A 16,933-nucleotide genomic window follows, 5' to 3' on the forward strand; every position below is an offset into this window, starting at 1 on the left:
TGTTCCTAGGCCGTCATTGAAAATAAGAATTTGTTCTTAACAGAATTTTCTAGTTAAATAAAGGTAAAATTAAAAATATCATTGGTGACTGTGAATTACGTTTTTTGTCTAATTTTACTGAAACCCGTCATATTCAACGGGTATTGCGCATTCGTAAATTCATAAATTACTCTGCGCTCTGGCACACTCTGACAAGCGTGCTCAGGAATAGTAGATAGCCAGAGTTAATTTACGAACGCACTCCTTTGTTGTAGCGCTATCGATGACGCGCGGTGTGGTTGTCAAGGAGGGCGTGACATTATTATGGGATGGTAGGGGTGAAATGGTGCTACGCGCGGTATTTTGAACAATCGTCTACGTTTCTGTGGGTTTTATCGAGATGTTGCTCCGCCTGTTTGGAACGGCGAAGGAGTGTGTGCGTTAACACGTTTCGTGTCACCAAAAGTGTTGCACCCAGGGGGAAAACAAGCCACGTAAGAATCTATTCGCTGTGTAAAAGTGGCAAAATAATGTTAGCCAACATGCTAATGAGTTAGCTGGTGGCTTGCCAGGCTTGCTTGCTAACAGCTGATTATGTGCATTTGGCCATTTAGCAGACAGCTAGCTAGCTGCATAGGAAGATACCGTATTCTAACTAGCTAACTTAGTATAGAACTGCTGTTGTAGATGCGAGAGGAAGTTAGAAAACATGCATAGGCACATAACACATTTATTTACCATTCATTCAAATAAAGGTGACTATTGTCAACGTTACATGGCTGCATTTGCTGATGTTTGAGAATGACATTGATTATTCAGACTGTAACTTTGTGATTTCATATTTAATGACATCAAATGCATATTACAAATGCAGCTTGCTTCCAGCACCCTGACAAATGGAGATTCATTTTATGATTTCGCTTGCCCAGTTTGCCATTATGGCTTAGCTTGCAGGGGTGCTTGCCATTGCAGTTATCCTGTCTATTCAATTTTGGCTAGCCGGAAAAATACCCTCCTGGTCTGTCAACTGTCTGCTTGGGGAAATGGCTTGAAAGCAGCTGGGGATTCGACTGTCAAATGGTCTGATGCTGGCCTCGGGCTTGGTCATATCCCCCCTTTTTTATATCAAGGTTTCTGGGGTGTTGTTCTGTGACAAATGACTGTAAAAGAGTACCATGTAAATATTTAATAGATCACATGGTTTGTAACGTTATGGTGACAACCGGGAGTACTATTTTAATATTACTGTGTTGCACTACCCGGTTAGGATCAATTGCAAACGGTACCACCATTACTTCATTGGTAAACAAGATCCATGGCATGGGCGTTCATCTCTATTGCTATATCTTCCTCTCGTCTCTTTCGTTAACTGATGACGAGGTGAAAATGGCGGATCTTTCGAAATCCAACCCCGGCCTGAAAATAGAAACGTAGCTAGCTAGCTGGTCGTTTTCATAGTGCTGCTCCTGTCACCAATGGATGATTTTGACAGGCTGCTTAGTTGAGAAAACAAGAATCGGCCCCCAACCATATATCTTATAGAAAATTGAGAAGATGGAACATCGATACCCCGTAGTTTATCGACTTGTATAGTGTACCATCTGTCTTATTTGGAGTACGGCGGAGGTAGGACAAAGATTGTTATTCTCCTGGATGTCCGAAGCGGCCTAGCCAAGCTAGCTACGTTAGCTAGCCACACAATCGATGACATGTTAGTTAGCTAGCGAGCTAAATTCTAATTTATACCGTTCGAAATCAGGTGGGCTTTGTTGCAAAGTAAGCGTTTAATGTAGTATTGCAATCAAAGAGTTCGGGTCATAATGTCGTTACATAAACAACACAAATGTGGTGGTGTTCTCGGTGGCTGGCTACACTACCGCATTTAACTTAACTAGCCAACATTTCTAATGCTATTTAAATAGATACTTTATGATTTTATATTTCTGTAACGTCAGTTACTCGATGTTCCATTGCCTATGTGTGTACCAACTTTTTAATTTCTTATGAAATTCATCGCTGTCTTTGAAACTATTTGGTGGATTTGCTCTTGAGTCTTGCGTTATTGATAGCAGATCTGTGCATCTTAATATATTTACTGATGTCACACACTACCGGTACATGTTTTGGGCTGTATATGACAATGACATCCTTCAAATCAATAGTGATGGGTTTGCACCTTCTCCTTTCGTTGCAGTAGTGTGTGTGTGTGCGCAACATCAACACATGTTCATATGCAGGAATTGGAAAAAGGTAATTCAGTTTTAGGCATCTCACTTTATTTCACTTTTATTCCAGATATAAAATACTTTTGCAATTACTCTTGGTTGCCTATCAATTGCTTATTGGCACCAAGCAGGATCTAAAAACCTCTGTTTGGAACTGCATGTTTTGACTCTATCCCAAAAGTTGCTGCAGCTATTTCTGTCGTTTATTTGTGTACTGGTCCTTGACACGAAAGGAAAGTACCAGAAAAGGTGTTTGATGCTTCTAATAAATTATTTAGACTGACATTCTTATTGGACTGACATTCTAATGTTCCCTGTTTTGTCTCCTGCAGCGACTGTTTTGAGCTGAGTGTAAACCTGGAGACATGGACGTGGTGTCGCCAGAGCTGAACATCCTCCTCCCTGACGAGATAATGGACACAGAGGCCATCGTCATGGATGACGACCCACCCGCCGAGTCCCCTGCGGCGTCTGGCCAATCACAGCCCAGCGACGATGCACCAATCCCCATGGAAACAGATGTTCTCGCCGTCCCAGAGATCGTTAGCCTGTGTTCGGATGCCCCTCCGACCCAGCGGACTCAGGCCCTGACCACCTCCATCACCACAGACTCCACCCTCTGTAGCACCACCTCTGCCACTCAGCTCCTCCTCACCCCATCCATAGCTTCATCCTCCCCCCTTACCCTCCGACCCGCCACAGCCTCCACCCTCACCGCCACCACCCCCAAAACCACTACCAGCCTGGGTGGGGTCAGTCTCACCTCGGGGGGCTTACAGAAGCTCTCAGCCAACCACCAGATCATCCTCAATAAGGTGGCCTCATCCCCGGGAGCAGACACCACCAGGTCCCCAGGCACCACCACTATCACTCCAGGGGGCCAGAAGTTCATGGTGACGGCCATAGGCAAGTCAGGCCAGTCTATTGTGCTGCAGCTGCCCCACACTGGCTCCAAGCCTGGCTCAGGGCAGGGGGAAGCCAAGGCCAACCCGCAGCATTTCAAGGTGCTGACGATAGGGGGGAGGACAGACATGAAGCCGGTCATGGTGGGGCAGGCGGTCAGCTCGGCCAGTCAGATATCCACCCTGCAGGCCCAGCAGCTGAAGACTGTTCAGGTGAGACCTGATAATTTTTGTAATTTTATTACATTTTTCTCCCCAATTTCGTGATATCCGATTGATAGTTAGTCTTGTTCCATCGCAGCAACTCCTGTACGGACTCGGGAGAGGCGATGGTTGAGAGCCGTGCGTCCTCCGAAACACGACCCTGCCAAGCCGCTCTGCTTCTTGACACAACGCTTTCTTATCCCGGAAGCCAGCCGCACCAATGTGTCGGAGGAAACACCGTACACCTGGCAAGCGTGCACTGCGCCCGGCCCGCCACAGGAGTTACTAGACCGCGATGGAACAAGGACAACCCGGCCGGCCAAACTCTCCCCTAACCCGGACAACGCTGGGCCAATTGTGCGCCGTCTCCCGGGTCGCGGCCGGCTGCGACACAGCCTGGGATCGGACCAGGATCTGTGGTGACACAGATTGCGATGCAGTGCCTTAGACCGCTGCATCACTCGAGAGGCCCGAGGCCTGATTTGTTTACTTGTTTGTTGACCTGTTTACTTGTTTGTTGACTTGTTTGTCTGTGCTCAGCTGTGTACACATTTTGTAGTGAGGAGATGAATTTAGCCACGGGTTACCTTTTTGAAGGTTTGCTGGTGATTTGGCCAGCTTCATGTGTAGGTCTCTTTGCTGTAGTTCGTACAGTGAAGGTCAATGAATGTATTTGCCAACAGATTGCAAAGAAAACGCAGGTGTCGTCAGCTGGACCAATCAAGTTCATCATCACTAAACCTGTCAACAACAAAGGTCTGACCGCCCAGACATCAGTATCCAATGTCATTACAGGTAATCACCGTCACGTGTTTGTCGTATTAACCCCTTCATAGAATTAATGCTTGGTTTGTAATGTGCCACACGCTCAGGGATACGCCGTGTAATCATTGAACGTACAGCCTGAGTTATAACTGTGTTATAGCCGCTTTGAGCCATAGAAAACTATGTAGACTTTGATCCCTGGTTCTGACCTCATCGTTGTGATTCTGTACCCTCCCCCAACCCCACTTCCCAGGTCGAGTCCTGTCCACGAGCAGCCCAGTGACCCCCCCGCGGACCATCACTCTCTCTGAGACCCTCAGCTCCAACAGCAAGATTGCCATCTCCCCCCTCAAGTCACCTAGCAAAGTCAGACACGCTGCCACTCAATCCCTCTGACCCCACTTTGAGCGAGGGAGAGAGAGACCCATTGCAGTTTTCCCCATTTTCTGTTTGGATTTCATGACTAAACCTATACTGTTTTCTTTTTGTGTAACAGTTGACGATGGTGTCGGTGGCCTCCCAGGTACCCAACTCCCCTCAGAAGTCAGTGTCTCTGCCGCTCAACATGGCCCACCTGGGACAGCAGATACTAGTACAACAGTCTACAGCCACCTCTCCAGCCAAGGTAGTCTCCAGCCATTCTACTGCATAGGTAAAACTAACCTCTCTAACAGTTTCTCTGGCCCTCTGGGACCCCAGCCTCAGGACTGCCCATTTTTTTTGTTCTATTCAAGCACTGGATCACCTGATTCAACTAGCCAACTAATCACCAAAAAGTAGCCTTCCGGAACTGCTCATAGGAGCATGAGCCTAGTGTCCTGTCCATTACTCCCCCTGGACAGGACACTAATCTATCGCAGGGCCATCTTCTTAATGCTGAGTGCCAAGCGGAGACGCATCGCTTCCTATCTTAACTTTGGTATGACTCAGTCCGGGGATCGTACTCCTAACCTTCCAATCTCACGGCGGATACTCGGTACTACGGCCTATTTATCGCCTTACCTCCTTACTCCGTTTGCACACACTGTATATAGGTTTTTCTATTGTGTTATTGACTGTACTTTTTGTTTATCCTATGTGGTAACTCTTGTGTTGTTTTTTTTGTCGCACTGCTTTGCTTTATCTTGGCCAGGTCGCAGTTGTAAATGAGAACTTGTTCTCAACTGGCCTACCTGGTTAATTAAAGGTGAAATAAAAATAAATACTCTAACCACAAGGCCGCCAAGTTAATCACCAAGCCCTTGATAATTTGAATCATGCATGCTACTGCTGACCCTGACCAATCTCCCCCCCCCCCTCCTCACAGCCCATGAAGCCGGTGCAGACTGTGACGGTGGGCGGCCCCCAGTTTAAGACCATCTTCCCCCTGTCCACCTCGTCCAACGTGCAGCAGATCCAGGTGCCCGGCAGCCGCTTCCACTACGTCAGGCTGGTTACTGCCACCACGGGCAGCAGCACGGGACAGGCCGGCAGCCACTGCACCAACTCATCCATGACCGGTAGGAGACAGACATCAACAGACATCTGTTGATGTAAAATTACAATTGATTGATTATCCATAGAGACTGGCAGGGGTAGTCTTTTTAGGTCCAAACAGAGCCATAATAGAGCTGGTATTTCATATGACTTCTCTTACTTCCACAGCCAAGCCTATGGTGGTCAACACAGCCCAAGTCAGGATGTCTGTCCCCATCATCCCAGCACAGACCATGAAGCAGGTGAAACACACACACATTACTTACAGATGGAATTGTTCCCTTATTGATTCACTCGGCCACAACAGCTACAGACATGCACTCTCAATTAATGTAGTGTAATTTAACTATTTTATTTTACCTTTATTTAACTAGGCAAGTCAGTTAAGAACAAGTTCTTATTCTCAATGACCGCCAATGACTGCCCCTTGTTCAGGGGCAGAACGACAGATTTGTACCTTGTCAGCTCAGGGATTTGAACTTGCAACCTTTCGGTTACTAGTCCAATGCTCTAACCACTAGGCTACCCTGCCGCCCCAACTAACCTTCATCCCTCTTCCCCTCTCTCAGGTGGTGCCCAAGCCCCTGACGTCGTCGGGCCAGGTGCTGACAACTCAGACCCAGCAGAGGTTGATCATGCCCGCCACGCCGCTGCCCCAGATCCAGCCCAACCTCACCAACCTACCCCCGGGCACCATGCTGGCGCCTGGGTCTGGGAACATGGGCTATACTGTGCTGCCCGCACATTATGTCACGCAGGTATAGGGCTGGGTTGTGTGTTGGAGGCATTTTAAATGCGTGTGTGTGTCCCATGTTCTCACGTCTCTCTCGCTCCCTTTCAGCTCCAACAGTCTGCATATGTGACTTTGGCCAGCAGCTCTGGGTTCCCCACCCCTACAGGCATCCAGACTCAGGCCAGACTGCCTCTCAATGGGTGAGCACAGCACCCACATTTGTTGGGTGCATTTGCTGTTTATTTTGGTTGTGTTCCAGATTATTATTTTTTTGCCCAATAGAAATGAATGGTAAATAATGTATTGTGCCATTTTGGAGTCACTTTTTATTGGAAATAAGAGTATAATGTTTCTAAACACTTCTACATGAATGTGGATGCTACCATGATTGCAGATAATCCTGAATGAATAGTGAATAATGATGATCATACCCCCAAGACATGCTAACCTCTCACCATTACAATAACGGGAGTTTGGCATATTGTTTTAGGGTGGGGGGGTGTATGATATTTGTGTGTGTAACTTTTTCACTCTTCATTATTCAGGATTATCTGTAATCATGGTAGCATCAACATTCACGTAGAAGTGTTTAGAAATATATTCTAGTCTTACTTAGAATTTAGTCATTGTATCATTTCAAATCCGAAGTGCTGGAGTACAGAGGCAAAACAACAACAAATTTGTCACTGTCCCAATACTTTTGGAGCTCACTGTATTTCAGGTTTTGTTGTAACATACGCTGGATAGGTGCAGTGAAATGTTGTTTTACAGGGTCAGGCACAGTAGTACGGCGTCCCTGGAGCAAATTGGGCTTAAAGTGCCTTGCTCAAAGGCACATCGACAGATTTTTATGACCACGTTGTTAATAAACTCAATGCGCTGACTAATCGTATGCGTATTCCTTCCTCCCACAGCCTATCAACATCAGACGCTGCCTCCAGACCACGGAAGCCCTGCAACTGCAACAAGTCTCAGTGTCTCAAACTGTATGTGCTACAACTTACAGGGAGCTCTTACCCACTCAACTGTTCATGTGTAATAGAATTCCCGCTTTAAAAAAAAAGAAAAATCCTGTATTTAGAGTGTAGACGTCATGGAGATGGGCATAACCTCAATGTGGTCTTGCTCTCTCTGCAGGTACTGTGACTGCTTTGCCAACGGGGAGTTCTGTCAGAGCTGTAACTGTACCAACTGCTTCAACAACCTGGAACACGAGACCGAGCGAGCTAAAGCCATCAAGGTGAGGAACGGTCCGCCACCACAAGACGAATCAGATTTGACTCAACTCTGTCAGCTTGTCTGTCTTGGTTTTTGTGTGGAGAAAAGCTTTGCATGGCGAATGTACTCCTTGATTAATGTTATCATTTGGTCTTGTGGTAAAAGTAACCATTTAGTTGTAACCGACTACTTGTGTAAAGAGTTGTTTTAAGAGGGGTGTGTTATTTTCTCCAGGCGTGTCTGGACCGTAACCCGGAGGCATTCAAGCCGAAGATCGGTAAAGGTAAAGAGGGCGAGTCGGACCGCAGACACAGCAAAGGCTGCAACTGTAAACGCTCGGGATGTCTGAAGAACTACTGCGAGTGTTACGAGGTGGGCCTCCATCTCTCTCTCTCTCTCTCTCTCTCTCTCTCTCACCAGCACCTGTTCTTCTACGGGTGGAAGTTAAAGTGGTATTCTATACTGTTCTATTCTATCTTACTTTCACTTGTCCAATCTTTTGATATCACTAGATAAAAGGTAGGAAACGATGTGAAGACTAGAACTGTGGCGGTCATGACATTTTGTCAGCCTTTAACTGTCATGCAAATAACTGCCGGTCTCACAGTAATTGACCGTTAATTAACATAAACGTACTTAGCATCTCCAGGCTTTCACGCATAGCTTACAAGCCACCAATGCTGACCTTTAGAACATATACATTTAAAAAAGTTGTAATGTTTTTTTGGGGGGGGGTGCATGAAAGGCATGCGCTCTCCTCTGTTTCTTGCGCAAGCTGCACACACTTCATCAGTCTCTCATTCACAATTTGACAAGCACTTGATAATATTCACACCCATCAGACTATTCTTAATTGAATCTATTCTTATTTGTTATTTATTTAGAATTGCCCACAAAAAAAACATAATTCGTAGCCTGTAAATGGAGGTTAAGTTTTTAATATACCAGGTGGTTGTAAAGCGGATTTATGTGCTTAATTTTAAGAGTTGGGCAATAAAAATAGCAGCACGAGAAAGCTGGGATCCTCTTTTAAGTAGTGGCCAGTCAAAACTCTGTTTTCACACACGATTGCGCAACGGCTGCTTATAAGATCACATGTTTCACTAGACTATGGGCTCTCCAACCCTGTTTCAGAGGTCCTTTCAAACTCTGAATGCCAGGGCTCTCATGAAGTGTTTGGTTTGATATTCAATGGCATTTGGGGCGGCAGGGTAGCCTAGTGGTTAGAGCGTTGGACTCGTAACCGGAAGGTTGCAAGTTCAAACCCCTGAGCTGACAAGGTACAAATCTGTCGTTCTGCCCCTGAACAGGCAGTTAACCCACTGTTCCTAGGCCGTCATTGAAAATAAGAATTTGTTCTTAACTGATTTGCCTAGTTAAATAAAGTTGTAAAAAAAAAAATTGCATTGATGTCAGAGTGATTCGATTTTTTTATTGAACCTTTATTGAACTAAGCAAGTCAGTTAAGAACAAATTCTTATTTACAATGACATCCTACCCCGGCCAAACCTGGACGACGCTGGGCCAAATGTGCGCCGCCCTATGGGACTCCCAATCACGGGCCGGATATTATACAGCCTGGATAATGGAGTGCTGAGTACCAGACCATTAGCGACTGGCCGTTAGCAAGTTTGGTAGGCTACTAATGACCATCAGCGGCATCAGTGCGCCTTGGAGAAGCCTGGTTATCGTGACTCAACGGTCACATGGAATTTAACTGTGGTCACGACTCGTGACTGGTGATAACACGGTCACTATAACAGCCCGAGTGAAGACCTTACTTGTCCGTAAGGGGTCGGTGTGGGCGCATGGCTTTTGTTCCAGCCAAGCAGTAAAACCAAGCCGTAACACACCTAATTCAGCTCATCGTCCCCAGCCCTGGTTGACCTCATTGAGACTCAGCCTTGCTGTTTCTTCTTCTCTCTCTGCCAGGCCAAGATCATGTGCTCGTCTACCTGTAAGTGTGTTGGCTGTAAGAACTTTGAGGAGAGCCCTGAGAGGAAGACTCTGATGCACCTGGCCGACGCAGCTGAGGTGAGAGTTCAACAGCAGACGGCAGCCAAGACCAAGCTGTCGTCGCAGATCTCGGACCTGTTCACAAGGACCACCCCGGCCATCACCAGCGGAGGGGGGAGGTAAAGACTCACTCTCTCCAGCCTCACCTTCTGAGATTCACCCTCTCGCTTCTCACTTGGGTTGCAAAGGAAGGGTATTTTACTGGAAAATTTCTAAGTTTACCAGTAAAATACCAGATTTGTCTCCTTTCAAGGTTTTTATGTAATCTATTGAAAAACATCTAGTGGCCCTTTTTGCTACTTCAGACTATCGTAGTCTGTAATAGTCTCTGACCCTATGTGTAATTTTATCAAATGTAAAATATATGAAATAAGATAATTACGTACAGATCCAGTTAGGACTTTGGACACATCTACTCATTCCATGTTTTTTTTAAAATGTATTTTTACTATTTTCTACATTGTATAATAATAGTGAAGACATCAAAACTATGAAATAACACACATGGAATCATGTAGTAACCAAAAAAGTGTTAAACAAATCAAAAAATATTTTATATTTGAGTTTCTTCAAAGTAGCCACCCTTTGCCTTGATGACCGCTTTGCACACTATTGGCATTCTCTCAACCAGCTTCATGAGGTAGTCACCTGGAATGCATTTAATTTAACAGGTGTGTCTTGTTAATTTGTGGAATTTATTTGCTCCTTAATGGATTTGAGCCAATCAGTTGTGTTGTGACAAGGTAGGGGTGGTATACAGAAGATAGCCCTATTTGGTAAAATACCAAGTCCATATTATGGCAAGAACAGCTCAAATAAGCAAAGAGAAACAACAGTCCATCATTGCTTTAAGACATGAAGCTCAGTCAATCCGGAAAATGTCAAGAACTTTGAACGCTTCTTCAAGCGCAGTCGCAAAAACCATCAAGTGCTATGATGAAACTGGCTCTCATGAGGACCGCCACAGGAAAGAAAGACACAGAGTTACCTCTGCTGATAAGTTCATTAAAGAGACCAGCATCAGACATTGCAGCCCAAATAAATGCTTCACGGAGTTCAAGTAACAGACACATCTCAACATCAACTGTTCAGAGGAGACTGCGTGAATCAGGCCTTCATGGTCGAATTGCTGCAAAGAAACCACTACTAAAGGACACCAATAATAACAAGAGACTTGCTTGGGCCAAGAAACACGAGCAATGGACATTAGACCGGTGGAAATCTGTCCTCTGGTCTGATGAGTCCAAATTTGAGATGTTTGCTTCCAACCACTGTGTCTTTGTGATATGCAGAGTAGGTGAACGGATGATCTCTGCATGTGTGGTTCCCACCGTGAAGCATGGAGGAGGTGGTGTGATGTGTGGGGGTGCTTTGCTGGTGACACGGTCTGTGATTTATTTAGAATTCAAGGCACACTTAACCAGCATGGCTACCACAGCGTTCAGCGATACGCCATCCCATCTGGTTGTGCTTAGTGGGACTACCATTTGTTTTTCAACAGGACCTAAAACACACCTAGGCACATCTAGGCTGTGTAAGGGCTATTTGACCAAGGAGAGTGATGGAGTGATGGAGTGCCGCATCAGATGACTTGACCTCCACAATCACCAAATGTTTAACACGTTTGTGGTCACTACATGATTCCATATGTGTTATTTCATTTATTCTACAATGTATAAAATAGTAAAAATAAAGAAAAACCCATGAAAGGAGTAGGTGTGTCCAAACCTTTGACTGGTGTGTGTGTGTGTGTGTGTGTGTGTGTGTGTGTGTGTGTGTGTGTGTAAATAATATTCCTGTATAAATTACCAAAGTTGTTGCTATAGATTGTCTCTTTCCGAAAAGACTATTCTGATAACTTTGGTAAATTACTGTTAGCTTTGCAACCCTACTTCTCACCCCCTCTCCTCCACCCATCCTCTCCAGGTGGATTCTCTGTAGCCTCAACCCCTCTCACTTCTTCAGCCTATCCTGCTTTGTACTCCCCCCTCTATGCTGTGTATCTTTTAGGTAGAACAGTGGCTGATCTCATCCTCTCTCCACCAGGATGCCCTTTACATTTGTGACGAAGGAGGTGGCAGAGGCCACGTGTGAGTGTCTGCTGGAGCAGGCTGAGCAGGCAGAGCTGATCCAGCAGCCCCAGGCCACCGCAGAGAGGATGATCCTGGAGGAGTTTGGACGCTGCCTCATGAGGATCATCGGCTCAGCGGGCAAGACTGACTGTCCCTCCATCAACTGCTAGGCCAGGTCCATGGGTTCGCTGTCTGTATGTCTCTCACCCAGCCCAGTGAAAACTAGTGCTGGGAGACTAGAAGGGAATAGTGGCCTCCTCTCTCCCCCAGCTTGAGAGTTAAACATTAGGACTGGTGAGTGGTAGTGGTCCTTGGTTTCTCTGCCTCCCGGGCTGGCTAGCTAGCCGCCCAGTCTCAGAGATGAGCAGTGGGTCTGGGAGATGAGGGGAGTCGGCCATGGGCGCCGTCTCTCTCGCCCACCCTCTGGGCAAAGCATTGGGAGAGGAGTGGACTGTCTGTCTGCTCCACTTACTGCTAGCCATGCCCATGTGCTTTCTCTCCCATCCCCATAGTGCTAGCATTGGATAGGGTGGAGAGTGGTGCACAGTCCCATCAATTGTTAGCTAGCTAGACCCAGCCAGCACCAGGAGGCATGGACAGTCCTGAGGCACTGCTCACCGTTTACCCACCCTCATAGATCTAGTGTTGGGAGGACATGCATTTCTCTGGAGCTGGTGCTTCTCCTTCACAGTTAGTGGGAATAGCCTTTGCATAGCCTTGGCTGAAGGAAGGGGCTGTCCCCATGCCCCCAGCCTCCCTGAAAAAAATAAGGATTGTTGGAGAGACTCGCCAGAGAAAGAGGTGCAAGGTGCAAGGGGGAACAGACAAATGTTTGTTTGTGTTTTGGGAAGGGGGGTGTTTTAGATCATAGGATTTTTATTTTTTAAATCTTTTTAAAATCACATTTATTTTCTCCATCTTATTATGGCTCTGCATATGTCCCTCTTTCACCCTCTCGCTCTGTTTGAATCATTTCTGAGGGTTCTGGATGCAGACGAGGAAAGAAGGGTCACATTCTGACTGCCTTCTACAGGTAGTAGCCCAGGTTCTAATCATGACGGCCATCTCTCTTCAGTAACTAGCGTATTACTGTAACCCAACAAGATATCACGTTACCCACTTTATTTTCTTCAACCTCTGTTTCAGCTTGTGCTCAGAGCTTTGCAAAGTATCTAGGAACAACTAACATATTCCCACCTTGACTTTTATCACAGATTAGGATTCCATTTGCCATTTTTAATTTTTAAACAACTAAATAGTATGTATTTTGGTATGGGGGGGTTGTTCAATTGGGGGGGTGTACTGTTTCTGACACATTCAGGTAGGGTAAGGTTTCACAATATCAAATCCAAGTTCTTTGTGCTACTTAAGTGCTCATGGCTTATGGTACTCTAAATTCATTGTCAGGGTATGAAAGTTGTCCACTTTATTAGGGATATATGAATATTGGATGCTTGGTGCCCCTATTTTTTTTTTTTACCACTTTGTGAATATCAGTTTGCCTCTTTCCAAATACATGGAGAACAGCACGCACGCACACACATACACGTTGGATAACCGTCAAGAACCAGCGGTAGATTGTTCGATTGGATAATTAATCTAGTCATAGTATCACTATATCCGAAGCACTGCAACTATTTTAGCATTGCAGAGTGCCTTTATGCTACAGTAAGCTGTTCCTTGGTAGCTTTGTGCTTTACTAAGTCATCACGGATTACCAGGCAACACATGATTTGGCCTCTTGTGTGTCGCACTGTAATGACACCCATCAAGTGTGTGTTCAACAGCATTTGGGTAGTGTTTTGAATAAAGAAAGTGATGTTTTTAAGACCCTTTTGGGTCCGTTATTTCCCTACTCACAAAGCCAATCCCTTTCTATATGTATTGAGTGTGTTTAAAACAAATACTGTTATTAGTTATTGTAGCCTTATTCCCCCCCCAGGATACCTTTGCCTTACGTTCTCCACTCTGCTCAGGGCATCGAAGGACTTTTACTATGTTGTCTGTCTATTGTTCTTTCCCGCAATGTTATTGAAGACACGCGTGTTAAAAAAAAAAATGTAAAAAGAGGAAGAGAAAATAATTTCCCAGCAGCCGTTTGACAGAGGGCCTTTGTGCGTGTCATGTTTTTCACCATAAGAGATTGAGTAAGACCGTGTTATACACCATCACGCATGCTTTTCAAAGTTGTAATCATCCCTATGCACTGAAAACGTTGTTTATTGCATGGGTGACCTTGCTAGATGCTGAAGTGTTGCAAAATTGCTGTGCAGCAGCATCAACAATTGGTCTGTGTTTGAATGACATGATGAATCCCAAATAGCTTTATTCATACTAGAAAATAAACATTTCTCTGCAGCCTGTTCAGCAGAGTGCAATGTCACAGAACGTTCAGATAGAAATGGATCGTGTGGAAACGATACAATGGTATTTTAGGTAGAGGATTGGAATTGTATGCTCTGTTTTACATCTATCTTTTACGTCTATCTGCAACATTTGTCTCACCTCATTGAATACACCCTTTGTATCCGATGTCATCTCACAAAGTGGGACATTTTCAAAGGGCTTCCAATAGAGGAGCACAACCAGAACCCCGTGATGGTGCTAAACTCACTACGTCAATCGGATGGTGAATGTTAGGGAATTATTTTTTTTAGATTGTCTTCTCACGAAGTGAGACATTTAACAGAATTAATCAATCAATAGCAATCAAGCTAAACTGCTAAATTGTGCTCTGTTGGAGAACAGAAAAGTTTTAACAAATCTAGGTATTTCAGGAGATACTTAACCTAACCCATGAAACTTGGTACTAATAAATGTACACCAAACAAAACAATGGACCTTCTCAAAATGTTTGCAATAACAGGCTTTTTTTTACTGCGGGAGTCTGTACTGAACTTAGTCTTTTTCGAGACTATATTGAACTGATCTGTGTAAATCTGCACCTCCATGTTTCAAAGACCATGTGCAATGGCTCTGTAGTACTCCTCTGTATTCCGGTTGGTTGATTGTATATGTTACGTGACCATTGCCTGTATTACTTTCTAGGTGAAATCAAGTTCTTTTTTAAAAACTTTTTTTTTCACCATTCTTGTAAACATCTTTCTGTTCAAGAATTATTTATCTCACGTTATCCTCATGATTATAACACAGAATTAAAGTACTTTATTTTCAGATTTTCAGATTTATATTCAGTAAAGAGTATGTAAGATGTTGACTGTAATGTAAGCGAAGTACGAAGCAAATTAAATTTATACATTTAAGTATGAATTTCTTTCTCAATTGGTAAACTAAATTGCATTAATATTTTACAAATGCATAAGCCTGTTGGATATTGTCAGATCTCTGAAATATGCCTATTTCTGATTTCAGATCAGTTTTTTTTTTACAGTGAAATTATGTTGATTTAAATCTATACATTAACACGTTTGTAATTGTAACGCTATAACAGATGTCCATATTTGAAATATGTATTTATTTTAGAAGTTGCCAGCAGACATCTTACTGAAGTCCTGCCTTTCTCTGGTTTTTCCCACATTGCTTTGCGGTGTACATAAAAGGCGTGTGCAAATTACCACGAGGTCTGTTCATTTCATTTGATTAATAGTACAGCGAAAATCTAGCAAATCGTGTGACATCTATGCAATTTTTTTTTATCTTGAATGTTTTGATAAAGAAATGACTTAGTCATTTGTTGGCGAGATGATGACTGGGTATTTGATGCAGACCTGGCAGTGACTGGGTATTTGATGCAGATCTGGCAGTAAGTTGTCTTCAGTCCTCTAATAGCATAGCTAGCTACTGCTAACACATGCTGATAGTTAGTAGCTTGTTATCTTTAGCCAGTCTTGACTATCAATATCAGAGATTCTTATTCCTTGTCCGATGATTTTAAATATTTGCTGTTCACATCATGAACCTCTGATTACATTTTTAAAAAAACAACTATGAGGACTCGTAACTAGCTTAAAATTATTTTAAGTCTAGTCTGCACGTGGTCTGACCTATGCCTGACTCGAATGTTGTAACAATGTATCAATTTGTTACCTTTTCTAGTGTCTTCCGATGCAATGTTGCAGGATGGATGACAAACTGATACAGGACACATGGTAAGATATCAAATAGGCAAGTCTTGTCAAACAACCTATAATTCTGAACAGTGATTTGAAATTGCTTGAAGAATTCATGGAGTCCAACAGACCATTTCCTTGTCCTATGATTCAAATCTGTATCTGCTGTTCACATCATGAACCAAAGTGATTATTATTATTACATTAATATGAGGACGTGCATTGGCCTATAATTTGTATTATTTTGACTAGCTTTGATTGTGCTGTATTTTAAGCTTATATTTTGGTGCTGATCCAACAGAATACTGGGGGTGGTGGAAAGGATGTGACTTGGACCAGGAGGTCAGTTCAGTACTTTTCCCTGATACAACATGGAGGCCTGCATAGGTCATAGCAACCGTGGAGAGGCTCTTGATTTCTTCAGTGCTGTGCAACAACTCACTCTGTGGGTATTGGCTGACAGCTGTGGTATAGCAGAAGGTATACCAATATTTTTACTGCTCTAATTACGCTGGTAACCAGTTTATAATAGCAATAAGGCACCTCGTGGTACGGCTACGGGCTGTGTCCAGGCATGTGGTATATTGGCCATATACCACACCCCCTCCTGCCTTATTGCATAAGTATGATGCAGGTAATCCTATAGGGTTGATTTTTATCTGGATATGCCTGCAGGCTGTTTTAATTATTACTACCAATCTGACCTAGTCTTCCAAACCTGGGAGATTTTATTATTGAACTTGAATGAGAGTAGTGTCTGATGTTTCAGTTATATGGCCAGGTTGTAATTGTTATTTAGTATGCAGGCATGTTTTAAAATGTCTGTCAAAGGACATCCCTATTCACACTAACCATGAGTTTGTTTTTTTCTCCAGGCTTCAGCAAGAAGAGTGCCCCGGAAGGTCTCGTGTTTTTCATGGTGAAATTGACTCCAAAGATGGCACCTTGTGAAATTGCAGCACAAATTGATATAAGCATTTACAATCCCTTGTCCAATTCCAATAAATGTTTTGGGGAAAAACCCTACAAAGTAATTTGAATGACCATTTCAGAAATGTGTGTAATGTCTCACGTAGCCCTGTCTTGGAAATATAACTTTGGAATGACATTTGAAGGTGAAGGTTACACAAACTCGATTGAAATGCATGTAGGGAAATTGATTAACCTGGTTGTTTTACTAGAATAGCTAAACCATGGTAGCATCAAGTTGTGCTCAGTACCTAAGCTTGCATGCCCAATACTGTGCAATGAGAGGAAATTAAGATTCCCTTAC

The 16,933-nt window shown here is 44.0% G+C and overlaps 1 protein-coding gene across 4 annotated transcripts; it reads left to right on the forward strand.

Annotated features, from left to right (window-relative positions):
- Nucleotides 1–258: 258 nt before the first annotated feature.
- Nucleotides 259–16,694, forward strand: LOC112219642 (protein lin-54 homolog). Of its 4 annotated transcripts, none has more exons than XM_024381091.2 (18): nucleotides 259–473; nucleotides 2,174–2,229; nucleotides 2,537–3,319; nucleotides 3,994–4,105; nucleotides 4,329–4,441; nucleotides 4,572–4,700; nucleotides 5,382–5,574; nucleotides 5,720–5,793; nucleotides 6,121–6,309; nucleotides 6,393–6,484; nucleotides 7,199–7,270; nucleotides 7,422–7,524; nucleotides 7,737–7,874; nucleotides 9,435–9,637; nucleotides 11,565–15,353; nucleotides 15,647–15,699; nucleotides 15,962–16,140; nucleotides 16,536–16,694. In XM_024381091.2, exons 3-15 carry the CDS (start codon nucleotides 2,570–2,572, stop codon nucleotides 11,758–11,760), a joined length of 2,364 nt encoding a protein of 787 aa, XP_024236859.1. In that variant the 5' UTR covers nucleotides 259–473; nucleotides 2,174–2,229; nucleotides 2,537–2,569; the 3' UTR covers nucleotides 11,761–15,353; nucleotides 15,647–15,699; nucleotides 15,962–16,140; nucleotides 16,536–16,694. The 4 variants fall into 4 exon arrangements, with proteins under 4 accessions (XP_024236859.1, XP_024236858.1, XP_024236860.1 ...); XM_024381089.2 differs by lacking the exon at nucleotides 259–473 and adding an exon at nucleotides 1,260–1,605; XM_024381090.2 differs by lacking the exon at nucleotides 2,174–2,229.
- Nucleotides 16,695–16,933: the final 239 nt, after the last annotated feature.

Source organism: Oncorhynchus tshawytscha, linkage group LG20 (genome assembly GCF_018296145.1).
Source record: "Oncorhynchus tshawytscha isolate Ot180627B linkage group LG20, Otsh_v2.0, whole genome shotgun sequence".
Classification (NCBI taxonomy): Eukaryota; Metazoa; Chordata; class Actinopteri; order Salmoniformes; family Salmonidae; genus Oncorhynchus; species Oncorhynchus tshawytscha.

Coding starts and splice junctions, on each gene's coding strand:
- LOC112219642 (XM_024381091.2), top strand. CDS start 2,570: ATGGACGTGGTGTCGCCAGAGCTGAACATCCTCCTCCCTGACGAGATA. Junction 4,701..5,381: donor CAGCCACCTCTCCAGCCAAG/GTAGTCTCCAGC, acceptor CCCTCCTCACAG/CCCATGAAGCCGGTGCAGAC. Junction 5,575..5,719: donor CACCAACTCATCCATGACCG/GTAGGAGACAGA, acceptor TTACTTCCACAG/CCAAGCCTATGGTGGTCAAC.